This window comes from Oenanthe melanoleuca, chromosome 6, assembly GCF_029582105.1.
Source record: "Oenanthe melanoleuca isolate GR-GAL-2019-014 chromosome 6, OMel1.0, whole genome shotgun sequence".
In the NCBI taxonomy this organism is placed as follows: Eukaryota; Metazoa; Chordata; class Aves; order Passeriformes; family Muscicapidae; genus Oenanthe; species Oenanthe melanoleuca.
In genome coordinates this window covers 17,188,295-17,204,317 of record NC_079340.1, presented here as the reverse complement: position 1 = coordinate 17,204,317, position 16,023 = coordinate 17,188,295, and the positions used below count along the sequence as shown (strand labels likewise).

The 16,023-nt window shown below is 44.3% G+C and overlaps 1 protein-coding gene across 1 annotated transcript in view; it reads left to right on the top strand.

Moving 5' to 3' along the window:
- Window positions 1-1,463: 1,463 nt before the first annotated feature.
- The window catches only part of ANTXRL (ANTXR like), a 55,911-nt gene continuing 41,351 nt past the window's right edge, over window positions 1,464-16,023 (top strand). Inside the window, exons 1-5 of the mRNA XM_056495066.1 lie at window positions 1,464-2,199; window positions 13,237-13,308; window positions 13,438-13,509; window positions 15,658-15,739; window positions 15,842-15,875. Of these exons, the coding sequence (XP_056351041.1) occupies window positions 2,039-2,199; window positions 13,237-13,308; window positions 13,438-13,509; window positions 15,658-15,739; window positions 15,842-15,875 (421 nt within the window). The 5' untranslated portion in view covers window positions 1,464-2,038. The remainder of the gene's footprint in view (window positions 2,200-13,236; window positions 13,309-13,437; window positions 13,510-15,657; window positions 15,740-15,841; window positions 15,876-16,023) is intronic.

Genomic DNA, 16,023 nt, shown 5'->3' with positions numbered 1-16,023 from the left:
AGCCGCTTGCTCATTTTTTGTGAATGTCGCCAGGGAGGATGTGGGTTTTTTCTATTTCTCCATGATCTAAGTAATCGCTGGGTCTCAACTGGCTAGTGCTCAAAAAACCTTTCAAGTGGTGAGCTCAAGCAGTGCATTCAGCTTTTAGCTGTGCATAGTTAAACCAAGCAAGCGGCTGAAAACCGGTGGACCCTCTAATCTTTCCTTGATAAGTCGCCGACCGCCGCCGCGGTTGGATGTGTCTGAACTCGGTCCAGCACAGAAACAGGCAACTGGAGATGCTTTCCCCGAAGGGCAAACTTTTTTTCAGACTCGCGGGCGGCAGCCTTCACCGCACAAAGCACGCCAGGGCTGCTGGAGGGGCCGCGGGGTCCGGCGGGGAAGGGGCTTTGTGCGGAGGGGCACGCCACGCGTGTCCCCGCCTGGCGCACAGGGAAAGGGCTCGCCGGCTGCGCGGAGCACCCATCCCACCATTCCCTACGGAGCCGCACAGGCAGGGCCGAGCGGGCACGGCCCAGGGCAGAGCTGCCGTGTGCGGTGGGGAAACAACGCACACGTCCCACGGCCGCAGGGCAGCGGTCCGAGCCCGGCGGGGTGCGCGGGTACCACCTTTGTCGCGGATAGCACTTTGTCGCGGGCACCACCTTTGTCACGGGCACGAGGTGTCGCTTTTTGTTGCTGGCACGTAGAAGCGGCTCCCGGCGAAACGTTGGGTATTCGGGGGCTGTGCTCGGTGGGACAGCACACCAGCACCCCACGGGGGATGGATTCCCTCCTCCTCGGCTCGCGATGGGAACCTCGCCCCGAGAGAGAAATGTCTAGCCCCAACTCTGTCATGCAACATGACTCTGCTAGCATCCCTCCCCGTGGCTCTTTTCATTAATTAGGACCTGCAGAGAGTGTGGGGGAGGGGAAAGGGGCTGGAAGCCGCTAATTATTCAAACTTTGGAGACAGCGTCCAGATGAGCTGGGCAATCTCTTTAGGGCAGCGCTTTGTAACCTATGTGTATCAGGCGGGGAGTGATTATGCTACTGTGCAAAGCCTCCATTAAGAGATTTCATTTCATCATTACTCATCGCCTGCAGGATATATTCATACTCCAGTGTGAGTAAAGCAAGATTTCCACGACGAGAAACAATTTGCTGTGGCACAAGAGAGCCGTGAAAACCTGCCCCTACCCCCGCCCCGAAGCAATAATCTTTTTCATTGCACTCTGCTGCAAACAGATTTTTCTTAAGTGCCCCCTCGCTTTGTGCTCCCACTTCTGCTTTGTCACAGATTTTTGCTATAACGCCTATCTCCTACGGCAACTTCTTTCTGCCTTGGGCGCTGCCACCCCTGAGCTCTAATCACCTCTGGGCTCCAGCCGCTCCGAGCCTGCGGGAGAGAGGCTGAGCAGGACGCGCAGCGATGCTCCGGAATGCGGCTGGGCTGTCCCGGCCCCCGGCCGCTTTCCCTGCCCGCCGGCGGAGTGCCGTGCCCCGCTCCCGCTGTGCTGCCCCGAGGGCAGTCCGACAGCGAAGGAGGGAGGAACGCCCGCCCTGTGCCCCGGCGGGGCCGGCACTGGTCCCTAACCTCGGTCCCTCGCTAGCAGCAGCCTTTGCCATCTCGGTATCCCGGAACAGGAAAGTCCCGGTTCAGCTTGCCCCCCATAAGATCCTGTCTCCCTCCTCCCGCTCCCCTCCCTCTGCCCCTTCCTGCCTTTGGCCCGTGCGAGAGGAGCCTCTTCTCTCCTTGCGGGACGGGCTGAGGCGCTCGGGGCAGCCGCCGAGGCGGCAGGGAATGGGGACTGGGCTCTGGGGACCAATTGCCTGGGCTGAGACCCCTGCCCGGAGCCAGCGCTCCGGCGCCCCGCGGGCAGGGCTGCCTTGAGCTCTCGGAGCTGAGATCCTAAAGTTAGTGATTTTTTTTTTTTTCTTTGTCTTGTTTTGTTTTGATTTGATTTTTTTCTCTCTGCTCTCGGTGCTTCCGAAGTTCCTGTAAGATTTGCAGAGGGAGAGAGAGACTGGGGGAGGAGGAATTAAGGAGAGGGAAAAGATGGCGAGTTGCTGGAGCAGTGCGGAGAAAGCGGCATTTTTGTGCTGCTTTTTGCTGGCAATGGGAAGCCTAATCTGCTGCGCCCGGCCGGAGGAGGAGGAAGAGCAAGAAGAGCAGCGGTCCTGTCACGGTGCCTTTGATCTCTACTTCGTCCTGGATAAGTAAGTGACAGTCGCATTTAAAAACGTTTATTCACCCTTCAGTGACTCCTTGCAGCAGCGGGGATGTTCCTTCTTTCTTTCCCCTGTCTTCCCAGATGACTTCTCCTGATACTAAATATGACGTGCGGAGCTTGTTCTTTATTTTTGCTCCCCAAAACTTGCATATTTCCCAAGTGGAGCACTTAGGGGAGCAGTGTCCTTTATGCTGAATAAGTTGTGCATGCAAACCTGGGGAATTGGGTTGCTTTCAGGTTGTAGCATGTGGGATGTGGGCTGTGAGTGTTGAATTTGAGGGGATGTTGGCTAGTGCCCCCATCATTCCTGGAGTTTTGTGTCATGGCTTGGACTGTGTGCAGAGATGTCACTCGTGGGACTTAGGAGTGCTAAGACCATGCAGACCTACCTAAAGCTAAGACTAGACTGCTTATATGGAGTGCTTGTATTTTTACAAGTTCACTTAATAAGAAGAGGTTTTATAAAACCTATTTTTGCTCTGCTGCATTGGAGTTTTCTAAACCTGTGTTTGAGTTGCATCTATTAAAATAGGTTGTAAAATACTTCTCTTGAATACTATGTCAGCTGAATTCAGGTATGGCGGGGGGATATTATTAAGCTCACATGTGTAGGCATGTTTTAGCAAGCACTAGCAAAGCAAGTGGTAAACTGGTGCACCCACAGGTGTTTTTCAGAAGGCACAAATTTCTCTTTTTTCTGGTGTACTGCTCTGGCTTGACAGAGGGTTGAACCAAGGGATTAACTCAAGGAGTAAATTGTTAGTGTCCCACTGTGTGATGGCTGTGCTATCTAATACATCCTGGGTTACCTGTGTGACAGGGTATTATGAAAGATGGAAGACTTGTGATTCTTACCCTGAGGCCAGGTATAAAGTCAGCATTGTTCTATTTCCCAGTTGGGAGAACAGATCAATCCATAAAGCCCTCTGTACAGCCTGCAAGGGGCAGAAAGTCACTATCACTCAAGATGTATATTTCATTAAATAGTGATTCTGTTTTTACAGCAAAAGAAGCTGAAGATCAAAGGAATTCTGCCTTTCTAAAAGATACACTAATCCACCATGTGGTCATTGTTTTGTTTTTCTTTTGCTTAGAACTTGTTCCTGAAGTAACCTTTGTGTCTAGAAAGGGCTCTGTGGGGGGCTAGTGTTAGTTCTCAAATTCATTCCTGCCAGGTTCCTAGAAGTGACTGGCACTGTCGTTATGCCCAGTTCCCACACTGAATTTCCTGTAACAATGAATGCTGGTGATAGCAGTATGGCTTCTCTGTCTTCTATAGTTCAATTCCTTGTTACAGTGACATTGAGTATCCCTAGCAATCTCCACACTGTGCCCCTATGCTACTTTTCATCTATATTTCAGAAATCCCTTTATTGGCTGTGCTGTTACCATTCATATTGTATTCAAGGAGATAAAAGCAGAGAAGAGAGCAATTTGCTCAGAGATAATGATCTTCAAACACTAGGAAGTTGATCATCTAAGCAAGTTCCTCTCTAGTACTCTGGACCTGAAATAATATATTTTCTTATAGAAAGCCACAGATCTTTCATTTTGTTTCAGGTGCTGTCCATTCACTACAGTGACCCACTGGAAACTGGATATGATCATGGTTGAAGCAAAAAGTCATGCATTGGGGTTCCAGTGGGAAAATTCTCAGCTTCAATTGCAAACTGAGTCTTTATGAGCTTTGAGAGTTATAACAAAGCTTTCCCCTTTGGTAAAAAGTTGTGTTAAGTGTTATTTGGAATCTATTTAGAATCTATCCCTGCTCCTACTAAGCCTGTAACAATGAGTGGCAAAGCTGCTTTTGGTCTCAATGAGATTGCATTACAACCCATATGGGCAATATTAGAGTGCCAGATCTTAGGAGCCATAGGTCCCATGCTGGCTGAGGGTGTATTTATCCCAGCTGTATTCTGTGACATCTGGCACAACACAAGGAGCTTTATGGAGGCATGGAGGACTGGTTCAGTGGATAGACCCTGAGTCTTGGGGCAGTTCATCAGGAAGGAGCTAGATAGTGTTAAGAATTCATTAGTGTTGAGGAGAGTCAGGGTATTTCAGATTGGCTTCCTGTCTTCTGCCTATCAGAAGCATCTGGTAAATCTGTAAATGCAGTGAACAATTCTTTTTAGTATTGGATCCATGCTGACATGTATCTGTGAAGAATTCTGTCTCTAATTTCAAGTGGGAGAAACCTCAGGAAAACCCAGCCATATGCACCACAAAGTATACCCCTATGGCTTGGGGTTTGCCTCTCTTTGTTGGTTCCCTGCCAGTCTGGAGTTAGATGCATTCAGTCTTCGTTAACACTGGGAATGAAGTATTGGTTGTGTGAAAACACCAGGCTTTAATCCTGTGTCCCTGTAGTGAGCTGAATGACAGCTCCTGTCTCTAAAGTCTGCTTGGGTGAACCACAATGACTTTAAGTCTGCATTGCTTTGCTTCCCAATAGAAAGATGTCGCACATCAGTAGGAGGCAATCTGGAAGAAGACAACAAATCTTTCTCTTTATGCAGTGTGTGTTACTGCAATGACTTTACTGGGGCATGATTTTTCCTTTTCATTCTGCCAGGCAGAGACTGCGAGGATTTAATCCTGCAGGCAACAACCATCAGATGGAAAAGATCATCTTCTGGTGAAGTTATTGGTATAATATATGTGTTGCCAATTAGGAAAAAAAAACAACTTTGCTGTTTCCTTACAATTTTTCTCTGCCTGAAGTTAATTGCAGTCCTTCATGTTAACTCCATAGGATGAGCAAGATCAGAGCAGTGCCACTAAATCTTAGATGCCTCAAAAAGTGGCATAATGAAGGGGAAAAGCAGCATGTGTGAGAGGGAGACCAGCCATCATCCTCCTTAGGATTGGCTGACCGTGCCAGAGCTACATTAGGGCTTCCTTGTCTCTGGGGATGCTTAAATGAGGAAATCTCTTGGAGCTGGGAGAACGACATTTGCTGGCTGCAGAGGCGGCTGCCTAGAGTCTGCAATCTTGCTCTGCTCTTGTGCTTTATGAGTTGTGCAGGCCTGAGCTTGTTTAGAGGCATAGTGGAAAACTTTAAAGTATCATAATGAAGCGGCAAAAATTCTTCTGTTTGCAACTAAGTCACTCTCTGCATGAGGTAAGGCAGTATACCTTGCAGCTGGCACACCCATCTCTCCCATGGCATGTGGTAAGATCAACTCACTTGTGATAGCAAAGTTCTCATTTTTACCTTTAAACAACATAAAAATCTCTTTAGCTTTTAAGCCAGACATAATGGATTGTTGAGTAGTTGCTTTGGTTGCTTCGTTTGCTTAGGTTGTCCTAGTTAACAAAGAACTTGTTTCTGTCCCATCCCAAACTGTGAAGCACAGGCCCTGTTTGGGATTTGATTGCTTGACCATCAGGTCTTGTAGTGACATACTTGTGCTTGAGAATGTAAATAACTCCCTTTCATCCTGCCTTGTTGTTAACATCCAGCTGTTGTTTGTAATCAAACTGAATTGCACTTGAAGAGAAGAAAGCATGACTGACCTCTAATGTTTCCTAATTATAACAGTGCCTGGTAACATCTTTATGATTGCTTATTAATGCAACAAATAAAAACCTCTTTAAAGTGAGGACTTATACTTAGCATAAATATCTGCTCCTGGCAATGTTTGACATGACAGATCTGAGTTGCTGCTGTGTTGTAATTCACATATGAAAGAACTTCTTGATTATTTTTGACTGTGAGATAGACAAAAGTGTGTTCTCATTTTTTCTATTTGGGATATTTGCTAAAAGTTGTTTGGATTTTGAGGAAAAATTAGCTGCACAGACTTGGGAAAATGTTTCCTTTTTCTACTGCACAGTCCACAGCAGCGGAAATATATTGATAAAGTCTTGGCTGGTTTTCTTGAATTATAACTGATATAACTGGAGAGTTTGGCTTAACTGCATTTTCTTCAGTCCTCATCTTCCCCTTTAACTTCTGTATATTCCCTCTTTGTCTCTCTGGGCCTGCAACAATATTGCCTTCCACATCAATTTTCCTGTGTCTCCTGTGCTCCCAAGAGCATCCATGTCACCAGCAACTTTGGTAAAGACATCAGTACAAGATGCCCAGTCTCTTGCTTGTAATCCATTTTGCAGTGTGTCTCTTTCAACTTTGTAAGCCTTGCTCCAGAGGTGAATGTCACTGGTGGGGAAGAGCACAACCTCTGATTAGGTGGGAATTAGCTACCCTGTCCAATATCCTTCCTGAGTTTGTTTTTAGGGTCTGTGTCACCCTTCTCAACTTGCCATTGAAAAGGCAGTGGGTGTGGGAAATGTCAGGAGGGAAACAGGTTGATCCTTCCTGATTTGTCAAAAGCTTTCAGAACAAAAGCAATTTAGGAGCTGCTATTTAAGATCACCTTCTACAATTTTAAGAGTACTAGAGGGAATTGCTGATCTCCATGTATGATGTTTTTTTCACAATATGCTATATTTAAAGCAACCAAAGAGCATTTGGTAAACATATTATTTGCCCTCCCCCTGATGATTTCCTTGCCAATGAATTGAATGAATTTAGCACTCATGAATTACAAGTTCTAGTGAGAGCAAATATTTTTTGCCTTAGGGTCTCACTGCAGCCCTGTGCTTCTTTTCCTGCCTCATGTAGTCCCAGCCTAAGATCCTTAGCATGGGGCTTGACCTGTGGGAGCTTCTGTAGCTTCTCTGTCCAGGCTATCTCAGTCCACTGCCATTCTGTGTGCTGGGTTTACACAGTGTGTGGGGAGGGGAGGGGTGGCTAAACAACATTGTTGTGGCTGGAAAATCAGACTGCTGGCAAAAACAGGTATCTGAACACATGTTCTATCACCTACTTAAACTATATTTGAAAAGTTGGTATTGACTGAATTTTAAACCACTGCTGAACTCTGTTTCTCTAAGAATATCTACCTACTGTAGCCAGACTTAAGTTCATTGTAAGATGACCTGATGCAAGTCAACTGAGAGGAGTTGCTGTCTGAACAAAAGTACCAGCTTTGTTCCTTTGATGGCATTGTTTTCTGTGTATTTAAAAGTGGTTGTCTGTCTTCCTCCTTTGCTGTAAGTTGTAAGCAATTTTGCCTGTAAGCAAAATTTTTTTATTGTTTTCAAAATGTTATCTGTTGGTGTTTTGCCTTTGTGTCTTTCTTTGTTGTGGTTATATTGCAGCCAGTGCTATGATTTGCTTACAACCAGGTATAATTGCTTGGAATGTTCCAAAGCAAATTTTTATTCTGTTTCAGACATACCTATGTGATTTGGACCAGGTTTTATTTGTCTGTATTTTGTCTGATATTTTTCTGCCAGCTTTAGCTTCTTTCAGGAAAGAAAAAAAAAGAAATATTCAGGAAAATCAATTCTCCTTCCTTCAGTCCAATAAAAAAATTCTTCATGAAACACAAGGCAAAGCTAATGGGTAACGATTATTTGACATAAAACATGTACAGTTAACGGGAAGAAAAAGCCATGGCAGCTTGTCATTTGCAGCCTATTTATGCATGTAACTAAATCTGATTTATTTGGGGCTTGAGCCAAGGAAGTAAACCGTAAGATTCCCACTGACCTAGGATTTTTATTTGTGTGCTCAGTGAATGAGAATTTCATTACTTTTGTCTGGGCTTGCAGGCCAAATTCAGTATTGTAAACTGTGAATTTGTATGAGGTGTAGTAGGACCGAATCTTCTCATCTCAAATGTAGAAATGAATTGACTCCTGTGAGCTACTAACAGCTCTGGAGTTGTATATCCCTGCTCCTGCCTATCATTTGCACTTTTTAAAGAGTGTTGCAGCATGGCTGGGATTGTGTGCCCTTCTTTGCTCCCTATGCTGAAGAGTACCAGGATGCTCAGAGTGGGTCTTCTTGCTCTGATGCTGCTCAGAGCATCCCTGGAGCTTTACAGTGTGAGCATGGCTTCTGAATTTTATTTTATGCCCTGTTGTTGGTGAGGAACTTAGTAAGAACTATGGTATGGCACCAGGTGGATAGGATTTGTGAATGAGATGGATGACTGTAGGATCAAAGGGCAGTGTTTTGTTTGAGGCATGATTTCATAGAAATCTGTAATATTGGTGCAGACCTTATCCGTAGGACAAAAGCTATGGAACTAGTGGGTTTGGTCATGAAACCTTTTGTATTCAAGTACTTTGGGTCTTGTACTCGGATGCTGGCCTAGGATTAAAACCCATTTTGCAGTCACTTCTCTGCATCTTCCCCTCCCCATTCCAGCCCTTGTCTTGTCCATTAATGTTACAAGTACTCTGAATCAAGTTCTGTCTCAGAATGGCTGTCTCTGCCCATGTTTCTAATTGCCTCTGGAGCAGATGATAGAAACTAGTCCTTCCTTGCTTGGATGAATCACCCAGTCAAGGTCCCTTCCATGCTTGCAAGATGCATTGCTTGGGAGAGGAGGATTCTTGTCACTTTGAATGCTCTGGTGGCTCAGAAGGGAGCAGAAGGGAGATGAACACTCAGGCATGCATGTCTGAAACCACAGCAAACTCAGTGCCCCAGGGTTTGCTTTTATTGCAGAGCCATTATTAGCCATGTGCAAGAATTCTGTTGTCTACAGTGTGGCTGTAGCCACAAAGAGCTCTCCAAATAACAACAGTGTCACATTTGTGAGCAATGGATAATGTCCGGGGCCAGCACTAGCTTCAGAGGGTAGAGACTTGCAGGGACCTACAAAATTAAGAAATCTTATACTCCCCTTACACCATATTTAGACTAAACCCAGCATCAGTAATAATGTTTCTTTTACTTGCTTCAGGATGTCTGGAATTGCTGCCTTCAGCTAATCTGTAATGGAGGCAAATGGGCATGGGATGTGGTTGTGTGTGTGTGTGTGTGGAGCAGGACAAGGAGCAGCTCTGTGCTTGCAAGGGGTTTCACTCTGTCACTTTCAGCAGGGATGAAAGGCTCTGGGTCCTGCTGCCTTCTTTGTGTACATATGGTAATAAAAATATTTACTGTTTGGGTAGTGTTGGGGTTTTAACTTTGACTGCAAAGCTAGATGATTGCTGTATATTGTGCTGGGTTGATCCATATGGGCTCCTGACAGGGAATTCAGCAGTAGCTGTGGAACACATGTGCTCTAGGACAGACACAACTGGCCCTCCTGCTATTTCCCTGCTGAAGTGGCTGGGCTGAGAGTGGCACCCCTTATGCCAGGGCTGTTCATTCCTCCAGGCTCCCGCTTCCACTGCTACTGGGAGCCTCTTAGGAAGGAAGACAAAGTTTCCAACCTTTCTTGTTCTTTGTCTTCACAAACATCAGTGAAATACTTCAGATTGGGTAGGCACAATTCTAACATGCTGAGGGTTTTTATGCTGACACAGAGCTCTGCTAAACCAGAAGGAATCACTCCAAAGTTGGCAGGAGTGGAATCAAGCCTTGGAATCACATCACTTCCTTCCACCCCCAGAAATACTCACTGACCTCCTCTTTTCCCCTCCCACCAAGCAGTAGCAATATAAAATTAAGGAAAAGAGCAGCAGCAGGAGCTGCAGCAGCAGCTGCTCCTCCAAGCCCCAGTCCTGATGTGGCTGGGAGGACATTCTTTCCTGTATTGTGGTTTGCTGACTTTTCTCTTTGTCTTGTGGGTAATGGGAAGAGAGCTCATGGAGCAGAGAGCATGCTCAAGGCAAATGGCTTCTGTGGTGGTTTTTTTCAACTTCATTTGGGCTGAATTCTGGTCCCAGTTGCATAGGTATAAACCTGGGGAAATTTTGCTGCTTCTCTGGTCCCACTCCTGGTTTACCCTAGCGAAAGCAGCAGCAGAAACAGGCTCTGAGATGCTTTCTGGAACATTCCAGCTGCCCACAGCAGCTGTGTACTTTCCTTCACCATGAGAATTATGTCACCTCTGAGGGCTAAAGCCTCACCATCCTGCTTGATTCCAAAAGGTACCCAAACTGCTTGTCAGCTGTGGGTCACTATTCACTTTGCAGAGTGGGGCTGGCTGGGCTTCTTCAGCAGGGAAAGTGCAGGGAGGAGGGCCAGGGCAGGGTGTGGCAGCCTTTGATTGATGTGAGGAGCTGAGCCAGGTAGCTGATGGCTGAAAGTAGGGAACCTCAGAGGTGTGAGCCTGCAAGATGGATCTGGCTGCAACACAGGCTTTTTGGTTTTTTTTGTTTTTTTTTTTTTTTTATTTCAGACAGCCACAGTGCTGTCGTGGTGGATCTACTGGTACAAACCTCCACAATAGGATACATAAGATTCCCTGTCTGTGTCACTTCCCCATGGCTTGTCCCAGGTGCTGATGAGTGTGTGTCACACCCCAGTGCTGGTCTTTGATGTGCTTCACTTATTCTCCTAGTCTGATCCAGCCACAAAGAGCAGCAAGTTACTTTATGCTGATAGTAACAGTGATTCTGCAGTGTGGAAGATAGGATTCCAATGAAATGAAATGGCTCAGGATTTTCAATAGTATGGGGTAGTTCTGTTTGTCAGTGGTGGAACTCATATTTGATGACATTTGACAACTTAGTATATAATTTAGCAAACATTTTGTTGTAGTAATTTTTTGTTTAATCTGCCTTTAAAATTGCCACTGCAAATAAAAGTCCTTTACAAATAGCTTTACAAACAGGGATATTTAGCGGGAAGCTTGGGAGAGAGGGAGGGGAAATCAGGTTCTTCTGTAAGCACTGGTGTTCATGAGGGGTTTGACATGACTGGCACTGATGGCATTTTGGCACCATTTGCAGTGGGACATGACACCTGGCTTGGAGGAATGTGGTGTGGGGAGAGTTATTAAATGCTGACCACTTCACTGGTACTCCCTCTATGGGATTTTGAAACTAACATTTTCTTGCTAATATTTTTGTCTGGCCTTGACTTTTCCCTGTTGGTAGATTGGGCACACTTCTGACACTTCCCAGCTGGTAAGCAACATGTAGGTGCAGAATTCCTCTCGGGGGTGAAGGACACCCACTGCTGTGCTGAAGTAACTCTGCTCTGCAGGGCTGCAGCTCTGTGATGTAGAGCTGGGCACTCTGAGAGCACAGAATGCTTCCTGTGAGGACTAATCCATGACACAGATCTCCCTAGCTTTTCAGGGATGGGCACCTATTGATTTATCATAGTCAATCCTCTTGCTGGCTGTACCCTTTTCAAGAGAAAAAAAGAAGTAATTCTGATAGTCCTAAGAAGGTACTAGAAATGTTGGTTTGTTGCAGTGCTACTTTTTTCTGGATTGCATCAGTGCCTTTGCAGCTGGCAGTAGAAATTTGATACCTTGTGTAAAATAGGTCAGTCTTTTCCAAGTAAGAAACCATGGTTATTCTGTGAGGGGAATTGACTTCATTGAAAATTTCAGGAGTTAAATTGAAGTCAGATGGCAAGCTCAGAATGAAGTTCAAAGTCTTAGCCTCGAGGGAAGGAAAGAATTTTTAGGAAGTTTGGGAGCTGTGGATGCATCTTAGATAGATTCAAGGAAATTTTTGACTTCGTTATGTTTAGAGATTTAGCCTGGGACTTTCATAAAAATCATGGAGAACTGTAGGTGTTGATAGGATTTGGTAATAGTGCCAGCACCTTTCATCGGTGCTGTTGACAAATGATAAAGATGTTGTTTCATAGCAGATATAAACTGAGGATTATAGAGGATCCAGAGCCCTGGTTTGAGAAGTCCCCAGTGCTTTGTTGCCTTCCCTTGCTGCCTGGAGATTTCTTCATTCTTTGATAACCAGTTTGTTCTGTGAATGAATCACCAGTTCTCCAGAGGAGCAGCATGAAAGCACAGGGTTACACAAGCCAATTTATTCTAGCTTATGTACGTCAGGAGACTCCTTTGGTCCTTGTCCCTTTATCTTTGCCCTTCTCCACTCCACCAGCTCTGCTGCAGGGCAGGCAGTGCCATCCTGCATTGCACACATGGATTTCTGTGTCTGACATACAAGGGCACGAGTGACTGGCATAAGATCACTTGGAAAGCCCATAGAAGAACTGAGAATTGAAAAATGTAATTGGTTTCTCATGTTTACACAGAAAAATGCCTAGCAGCAGTTAGAGGAATCCTACTGCTTTATAGTAGTTGACTTTAAGAAGTTTTTTTTTATTTCTGCATCCAAGCCACTGTGATTTTGTACGTGCCACTGTTTAATTTATCTTTCTTTTTATTTGCCTAAGATACCTGATAGATGAGTTCAGCAAGCAAGGAAAGCAAATGGGTCATTCTTTCATAAACACCACAGTCCTAAGGAGGGCTTCTAAAACCATTGACTTTCATGCTTTGTAGCCTTGTTAATGTCTTGAAAGTGTATGGCATAGATCAGCAGGATAGAAATCTATAATTTACTGTAGGGTTGCTGGGTGTGAGGCTCTGTTTGAGGTCTCAGTCCCATCAGACTGTGGGGGTCCCTGCTAAGACTTGGCAAAAAAAAGCCAGGGAGTGCCAATAATGTAGTTTTATATAATGGAAGTGGCAGCATGGTTGTGTAAGTCTTCTGCATGGAACTAAGTTGTCTAAGTTTTCACAAGAAATCCATAATAGAGTCAGGGCTTGACTGCCCAGAACATTAGTCCAGCAAATTAGGCAAGAGTGCTGCCTTTCTCTTCAGAATTATTTCAAAAAGCTTTCTCTTCTGAAACAAACAGTAATTCATGGAAATATTCTCCCACGCATTCTGGGAGAATAGACCACTCAAGATTTTGTGTGGTGCAAGGGCAGAGCTGTGCTCTAGGAAAGCAAATAATCTGGTAACAGATAATTTAAAGAAGTCAAATAAAATTAATTAAACTAGAAGAAAATATTTATATTTTATGCTATAAAAGGAACACAAGTAAATGGAAAGGTTACTGAGTTTGTTTCAAAATTTTATGGTAAACCATTTCAGATCTCTTGCTGCTTGTCTTTGAGTCAGTGGGCTTTGTCATCATGGCTCTTATTGCAGCTTTCAGCACAAGTCTATGTAATTTGTGTCCCTAACCACCTCTGGGGTAGGCCAGGCTTAAAATTCAAAGTGGAACAAGGAATTTCACTGCCAAGAAAGCTTAATGTAATCAGTTATGTTTTGTATGCAGATCTGGAAGTGTCAAAAATCATTGGACTGAGATTTACTCCTTCGTGGAAAGCCTAGCTGAGAAGTTCATAAGGTAAAGTTTTTTTAAATGATACTTTAATTTCCTGTATGTAATTTATTTTTTTGTTCAGTGCTTATTAGTAAATGCATTTCTGCTGAAGTAATGAATGTTATGTGGATCTGATTTGTTCTTCTCTTTCAGTCCAATGTTGCGGATGTCTTTCATTGTTTTCTCCTCACGAGGCACTACCATCATGAAACTAACAGAGAACAGGCAAGTACCTCCCACAGCATTTTCAGAAATGCCCTCCATCCCTTCTCTCAAACAGTGAGTGTCCCCACACCCAGTGTTTGGAGGTCTGTCTTGATCCTTGGTGTGGCACCAACCAAAATCCTCTCCTCCATTCCCAACTGGAGGAGGGCTTAGAAGGACTTTGGGTGTCCCATTTCAATTTTCTTTTCAGCTTAGTGAGAGGAAGGCAGCACTGGGCTGTCTGTTCTTTACTGTGCTATTTCAGGGGGAAACTGCATTTCCAGCTGAGGATCCAGGTACATATTTGCTATCCTTAGCTACCCCAGTCAGGACAGTTTTTGTGGAAAAGATCTCAGGCCCTGAACTGGTGAGCAAAGGAATGTATGAGAGGTCCCCAGTGCCCTGGGAAGGGACTCAAAGCACTGATCTTTACACCAGCAGCTGGTTGTCTCCAGTGCTGGAGCAGAACCTCACCAGGCTGTGGCATCCCTCTCCTGGACTGCCTGCAATCAGCATCTGTGCCAGGGGTGATTTGCAAAGCCAAGTGACAATCTTTTAAGAAAAAAAAAGTGGAGCAAAAATTCTGGTTGCCAAATTCACAACCAAATTGTTCCTTTAAAAAACAAATGGATAAAAACCCCCACACCACCACTGAGGACAATGCCAAGAAAAAAATCCCTATCCCCTGAAATGTAATTTTTTAAATTTAATTTTCCTTACACATTCAAATCCCTGTCACTGAGGTGTTTCTAAGTCTTTGGGGTTTTTTTTCATTTCAGCTTAAAGCCTTTGCTTTTGGGGCTGCTGCTGTCTATATGAGAGGGCCCCAATAGTAAAGGGCACCCTGTGGAGCAGAAAGAACAGCTACTCCCTCAGATTTCTACTGCAGGGACTGGTCCTAAGCCAACTACCCTGCAGGGCTCTTGCATTTCTACTATTTCTACTATTCAGGCTCCCCTGAATTTTGTTTCAGGTCTTCATCATGTATCTTGGTGGCAGAGCTGAAATTTGCTTACTTTTCTGTGGGTGAATTTGCTCTTTGCAAGGTGGAAAGTAGACAGGAACCCTCGGTCCATATGGTATTAGTGTTCCCTGTCCTAAAATCTTATTTTCTGTATGGATCACTGTGTGTCTTTTCAGCTCATTTTATACTTCAAAAGGGTAAGAATGTGCTTTTTGTGCTAAGGACATTCCCTAGTCCAAGCTCCTGATTTTTACTTTCATCCCATATAGACTTCTGTATTCTCTGTAACTGTGGTTGTCACCTAAAATACCCAGTTGCAAAGAGTTTACCCAGAGTTTAGAAAGGTTCTCACTATTCTCCTAAAGAAAGATTGCCCCATGGCATCTGGAGCTGATGTTTGAACTGCCTGTGTCTTATCTGTTGAATATTTTTGCCTTGTGTTCCATTAGTATAATGAGAACCCTTGTCAAGAATCAGGGTCTTTTGGTGATCAGTTTTGGTGATCAATTAAATTATTAATGTCCCTGAGCAATCCTCTTGGTTAATCTGTATTTGGGGAGTAGGAAGCTGTGCAACAGGGGCCATGGCATGCAAGTGCTTTTGTTTCCAGGAGTAATCTATGCCCCAGGAAAGTTAATGAGTCCCTGGTCTAGGATAGGAAATTCTCCTCATTCCCATCCTGTTCTCTTATCTTTTGGCTTCTGTCTTTAAAATGGAAAAATCCTAATCCAGACTGTCCTGATGATTGATTCAATGCAGAGTTTTAATTTGTCCCATTTTTGTGACAGGGTCATAAGCTTTTAAACCCTGTTTTGTTCTGCAGTTTGTTTAAATTTAATATCTGGAATTGGCTTTAATTCAATTTTATCCTGGCTGAGAACATATGAGAATGAGGGAGCAGGGATGGAATTCTGTCTTTAAAATATGTTACCATAATGCTGTACCCTGTGTCTGGTTTTGTGCCCTCATGGGTGTTTGGCTCATAAATTGTGGAATTTGGAAAAAAAAAAATCTTGTTTTTGTCCAGCTGATGTGCATGCACTCTGTGCAGTTGATTGACAGGCTGCATAATCTAGCTGTGGTACAGGAATATCTCAACAAAAGAAAAAAATAACTTCTAATAAAATGTTCTCCTGGGATTATTTTATTTTTTTTGTTTTGTTTTGTTTTGTTTATTTGTATTTGGTTTTTTTTTCAATCCAAAGGGAAGCCATAAGAAGAGGGCTCAACATGCTTAAGGAAGAATTGCCTGGAGGAGACACGTTCATGCATGAAGGATTTAAAAGGGTACACATCACAGTACCTACTTTCTTTGTTTTACACATAGAAACTTTGCTTACTTTCTGCTGGTATACTTAAGAGCTAACCATGTTCTACACTTCATTGCAGGCAAATGAGCAAATTTACCATGAAACCTATGGAGGTATGTGTTGTGTATCATTCATGTTGTATGTCTGCATTGACAAGACAGGGACTTTAGTTCTTTTTATGACCTGCAGTAAACCCGCTGAAAGAAGTATTGGAGAAGGAGCACTGTTATGCAATACCACATTCCATTTTGACTACAGCCC